General features: G+C 57.4%; 1 protein-coding gene across 1 annotated transcript in view; it reads right to left on the reverse strand.

Annotated features, from left to right (window-relative positions):
• LOC118692261 (protocadherin alpha-C2-like) overlaps positions 1–3,075 on the reverse strand; it is a 105,621-nt gene extending 102,546 nt beyond the window's left edge. The window contains exon 1 of the mRNA XM_036391959.2: positions 370–3,075. Coding sequence (XP_036247852.1) covers positions 370–2,874 — 2,505 coding nt within the window. The 5' untranslated portion in view covers positions 2,875–3,075. The remainder of the gene's footprint in view (positions 1–369) is intronic.
• Between the last annotated feature and the right edge of the window lie 2,925 nt (positions 3,076–6,000).

The following is a 6,000-nucleotide window of genomic DNA, read 5'->3' on the forward strand; positions in this document are numbered from 1 at the left end:
CATGCAAAAACGTAACAAAGTTGCCTGCAAAGCTGGCACTCGGGGTACCCCTCACAGCAACAGGCAGTGATTTCATTCCTGAGTAAAACTCCTGCCCAGCACAGCGAGACTCACCTGCGGATGGTAATTGCTCTGAGGTGCCATAAAAACTTAACCCTGCTTCCACGCACCAAGAACTTGCAAAACCAGGCAAGGAAAGGCCGACGATGGAAATATCCCTTTAACTTCCTTAAAAACCCACTGCCCTCAGGCTGCGGGGGCGGGACCTCCCTAGAAGCAAGAACTACCAAGGGGGCGGGAGAGAATGGCTGGAGGGGGAAAGAGGCGGAGAAGATAAGAGAGAGATGCGAACAAGGTATTGCCACTGACCGTGCCGAGGAGAGCGGAGGGCTCCGGCTGCGTGTCCTTGGCTGCAGGGCCGGGCGGCGGCGGAGGGAAGTTGGGGCTGAAAACCATGAGGTCGCTCTTGGCAGCGCCGTCCGCCACGCACAGGCTGCGGCTGTGGCGCTGCGAGTAGGACCAGCTGCCCACTTCGCTGGCGCACACGAGCGTCGTGGGCCCGGGCCCCGAGAGCACGGCCGCCCGCGGCGCCCAGCGCGACGCCCCGTACAGCACCACGGCCAGCAGGAAGAGGCTGGACACGGCGCAGATGGCCACCACCAGCCACACGTTGGTGGCCGCGCTCGCCGCACCGGGCCCCAGCTCCGCGCCCGCCGCCGAGCGCGACACCGCGGACGACGACGACGACGACGCCGCCGAGGATCCCGCGGCCAGCGCCGCCTCGGCGGCCTCGAGCAGCGACACGCTGAGCGTGGCCGTGGCCGAGCGCGCCGGCTCGCCGTGGTCGCGCACGACGATCAGCAGCCTCTGGCGAGGCCCGTCCGCCTCGTCCAGCGCCCGCGCCGTGCTCACCTCGCCGCTGTAGAGCCCCACGCGGAACGGGCCCTTGCCCCCTTGCGGCTCGCACAGCTCGTAGCGCAGCCACGCGTTGTAGCCCGAGTCGGCGTCCACGGCGCGGATCTTGGCCACCACCTGCCCCGCCGGCGCCCCCCACGCCGCCCACGCCCACAGCGTGCCCGACTCCGAGCCCGCCCCCGCCAGCGCCGCCGCCGCCGCCTCCGCTGCCGAGCCCGCGGCCGGCAGCAGCGCCGGCGCGTTGTCGTTCTCGTCCAGCACGAACAGCTGCACCGTGGCGTTGCCGCTCAGCGCCGGCTCCCCCGCGTCCACCGCGCGCACCTCGAACTGCAGCACCTGCAGCTCCTCGTAGTCCAAGGGCTGCAGCGCCCACAGGCGCCCGCTCTCCGCGTCCACCGACACGTAGCTCGACGCCGGACGCCACCCCATGCCACCCGACGACGACGACGACCCCGCCGCCCCGCCCACGCCCACGCCCAGGCCGCCGTCCCACACCGAGTAGCTGACGCGCCCGTTGGCCGCCTCGTCCGGGTCCCGCGCCCACAACCGCGCCAGCTCCGCGCCCGCCGCGTTGTTCTCCCGCGCCAGCACCGTGTACACGGCCTGCGCGAACAAGGGCGCGTTGTCGTTCACGTCCGACACCGGCACCCGCAGCCCGCGCCTGGCGCGCAGCGCCGGCGCCCCGCCGTCCTCCGCACGCACCTCCACCTCGTACTCCGACACCCGCTCCCGGTCCAGCGCCTCGCGCAGCACCAGCGAGTACGAGCCCAAGAACGTCGCCTCCAGACCGAACGGCGACGCCGGCCACACCCAGCACCGCACGCGACCGTTCTCCCCCGAGTCCCGGTCCGACACGCTCAGCAGGGCCACCACCGTCCCCACCGACGCGTCCTCCGCCACCGGCACCGACAGCGACGTCACCCACACCTCCGGAGCGTTGTCGTTCACGTCCACCACCTCCAGCACCACCTTGCAGTGACCCGACAGAGAGGGTGTCCCCTTATCCCTTGCTTCGATTTGTATCTCATATACAGGAACCTCTTCATAGTCTACGGTGCCCCCCAGGTTTATTTCACCCGTCCTGGCATTTAAAAGGAAAATATTCATCCCCTTTTCTGGAAAAGTATTGCTCACACTAAATGTCACCTCTCCATTACTTCCCAAATCTGGATCCGTGGCATTCACCCTTGCCACCAGTGTCCCCACCCCAGCGCTCTCTGGCAGCTGCACTTTATACACAGACTGGTTGAACTGGGGCGCGTTGTCGTTGGCATCCTCCACCGAGATCACCAGCTCCATTGTCCCCGTCAGAGACGGCCGGCCCCCGTCACTCGCCGTCAGCACCAACCGGTGCACGGGAATCGTCTCGCGGTCCAGAGGTTTCGTTAGTACCAGAAACAGGGATTCTCGGTATTCCTCACTCCGATGCAAATCCAGAGAGAAATGCTCGCTGGGGCTGAGTGTGTAGGAGAGCTGTGCGTTCGCTCCGATATCCGCATCCGACGCGCCCTCCAGCGGGAAACGGAACCCGGTAGGGGAGTTCTCCGATAAACTGAGGTTTTTCCGGGCGGCGGGGAAGACGGGGGCATTGTCGTTGATGTCGGTGACCTCCAGCTGCACATGGAAGACGCGCAGCGGCCGCTCCAGCAGCACCTCCAGGCGCAGCGCGCACGGCGCGCTCTTGCCGCACAGCTCCTCCCGGTCGAGCCGCGAGCTCACCAGCAGCGCGCCGCTCGCCCCGCTCACCTCCACGCTCGCCCGCCGGCCCTGCGCCACCAGCCGCAGCCGCCGCGCCTCCGCCTCGCCCGCCTCCAGGCCCAGGTCCTGCGCCAGACGGCCCACCACCGTGCCGGCCTTGGCTTCCTCCGGCACCGAGTAGCGCACCTGCCCGCCCGACAGCGCCCAGGCCGCCTGCAGCACCAGCAGCCGCACCAGCGCCGCACAACAACGCTCGCCCATCCTTCCTGCCGCTCTGCCCGCCGCCAACGCCGCTCTGCCCGCCGGCCCCGGCCCGGGCCCCGCACGGCTCCCCGCCGCCGCCCGGACGCGCCGCCTCTGCTGCCCGGCCCAAGCCGCCCCCCCGCGCTCACAGCCGGGCTCTCCGCCGCACCGGGCCGGAGCCGCCCACACCGAGCCGTTCCTGAGCCTGCAGCGACACCGTGCGCTGCTCCGCCGCCTCACACGCTCCGCGACTGCTCCTGTGCTTCTGATCCGTCATGGCCACCTCCTCTGCTGTTTCTTCTTACCGTGCTCCTTTTATATTTTATCCTTTGGACTTTTCCCGCTGCTCTCTTTTTACCCCTTCTGGTATCTCGCCAGCCGCCTCCAGCGCCGCACAGCACACAAAAGTATTCGAATCCACCAACTCTCATTTCGTGGTATCAGAGCTGGAATGCAGAACTGTAACCGAGGCAAAGCCTGTTGACAACCAGCTCCGGACAGCACTTTGAGGCAACGTCAGTGCGTAATCCTTATTTTAAATTTCTTCTCTTTGTCATCTTCCCTTCTTAATTCTCTCCTTGTGCCATTCTTTTGTAGCATGTTCTTTCTATTTTTCTTTCCCTTCTTCCTTTCCTTCTTTTTTTCTCTCCTTTGTCAGCTTCTTCCCTTTTCCTGTATAGCGGTAGTCTCCGTGACTTGCCAGTCAACTCATTTATAGATTGTCCTTTCTCTCTCTCTTCTTCTACTACTTTCTTCTTCCCTTCTTTTTCTCTATATCCATCTTTCCTTCCTTCAATACACTCTTCTTGCTTTCAATTTTCTTCCATTTCCATCTTCCGTTCATTTTTCCCTTACCAAGAAGGGAATTGCCTTACCATCTCTTCAACATTCTTGGCATGGTGTAGTGACACATTCTTTGGAAAAAGCTGTCATTCCTCTTCCCTTTTGACTGCAAGGAAGTGTTCAGACAAGGCATGGCAGCATGCTCCAAATTGCTTCCAAAAAGCTTCTCATTGACTAACCATGTACCACATCAAAACCAAGTAATTAAAGGCACGAAGGGCAGATGTCTTCACAAGCAGCAATACCAGAAAGAACAACAGTACCCTAAGAGATGCAGAACTTCTGGAGGTCCTGACAGGATTCCAGGAGAGCAGCACTGTGTCATGGGTCATCCTCATGATATTCTACTGTGATTCTGTATCTTACACCCTGGGAACTGGGATCTCTGCAGTTAAGCAGACATTCTCTATTCCCTCCCGAAACCCCAAAGACGTACTCAAATTCTCTCCTTTCCCTCATGCCTGGCACAAATATACAGCGTGCTGCAAATGCATTCTGTGCCTCTTTGACTTTTCCCTCATGCCAGGATGCTTTGTGCCTTTTCAGCAATAGCACATACAAACCACGTTCTTAAACGTTCTGTGATTGGAGTAGTGAACAGTACTGACCCAAATCCCCACAGATCATCTTCTTCAAGAGATCACACCAAAAGCACAAGTACACTCAAAATGTTAACCGGATGAGAGAATTTCAAGAATAGAAAACCTGAGTTGGGCTGCTCTGTAGATGTGGAGGATTGGTGTGTACATCCAGACACCAGAATAAGCTATGTGTGATAACAGGACTCACACCATCTCTAGCCAGACTGACCGTGCAAGACCACAAGAAAGGGAAGAACACCACCAAATTAACCCCATCTCTTCAACTGCCCTTAAAAATCAGCTCTGAAGAGATGAAGCAAAGATCCACCATGGCAAGAGCTGTGGAAGCTGCTATAAATGCTCTACAACACACATGGGAAGCAGTTTGTAGTGCCACCCTCCCACAACAACACCACCAAAACAGCAGCAAAAATGTTCATCAGTCTGCATGTTACCAACTGTCACCCAACAGTTCCCTGTGTCAGGCCAGAGCAGCACAAAGAACTGTCTCTGATGGAGATACTCATAACCTCAAAGGACTCCATGGCCATTTCAATACCATGTATTATCTCAAGATACAAAAGGTCTGCAACACCAGATGCTTGGAACAATGGAAACGATCCTGGGCAGAAACACTCTGGGCCCATCCTGACTCCTGCTTTCCTCTAAGCATCCTCCATTCCATTCCCCACTCTGGAGCAATTATTCTCCAGACGAGGATATAATTCCCATTCCAGTCCTCCTATATGACCCATTGTCTCACAAATTATTTCAGGTTCCATCAGAGGAGGCTTCCCAGTGCTCAAGGTCACATTTCAAACCAGGACATGGCCAGGACCTGCTCTGTCACTGCCGCATTCACCTCTGTGACAAAGCACAATTTCCTTTCCTACCTCAGGGGACAATTCGACTTCAGCTCACCCTTCCCAGCAATGAGAGTACTGTGAAATCCACACAGATGGCATCACATACATGGTCTAGCAGACTCTGCAGGTGCATCTTGAGCTCTGGTTGTGAGACCTAAGACCAATATTTACTGGAGCAGTCATGCTGGGACAGCTCTTGTGGCAATGGACACTGATGTCATGCTGAGAGAGACCAAACAACACAGTAATGAACTCACCAATACAGTGGCTATGTACTGTGGAGAAGAAATTTTTTGTTGTCATTGTTGTTTAGAAGAGGATTTACAAGGAACTTTTAAAAGCATTCCAAATGTAAATACTGAAAATACACACCAAAGAAAGGTCAGTGTCCATCAAGTCACCTGTTCATCCAGGAATGCAAATTAACAACTACACCTAACAAAAACTGGGAGGCAAAAAAACTATGAAAAGGCCACAAAGCCTTCCTAGTTTCCATAATGACAGCAGGACAGAAGTCCAAATGGTCACATAGCCTTGCATATCTTGTAGAGAAGAAATGCCAGAACATGACACCAGAGAAGAAACCACACATGACACCACCACGGTCAGCAGTCAGCAAAGGCGATGAGGAGATACAAAGCGCCTGGCAGACGGTCAACACCACAGCAAGCTCGAGTGGAAAACCTACATAACCAGAAAGAAGGAAGGCTGTCTCCAAAACTGAAGCCTCGAGGCATCATAGGACAACTCTCATCACAATCAGCAGGCATTTCATTCTAGGGCAGAACAATTCATATCCACAGCTACAAATTTCAAGTGCGTACCCTAAAGGGTTACAGAGATACCCACCCTCT

Source organism: Molothrus ater, chromosome 15, assembly GCF_012460135.2.
Source record: "Molothrus ater isolate BHLD 08-10-18 breed brown headed cowbird chromosome 15, BPBGC_Mater_1.1, whole genome shotgun sequence".
Lineage (NCBI taxonomy): Eukaryota > Metazoa > Chordata > Aves > Passeriformes > Icteridae > Molothrus > Molothrus ater.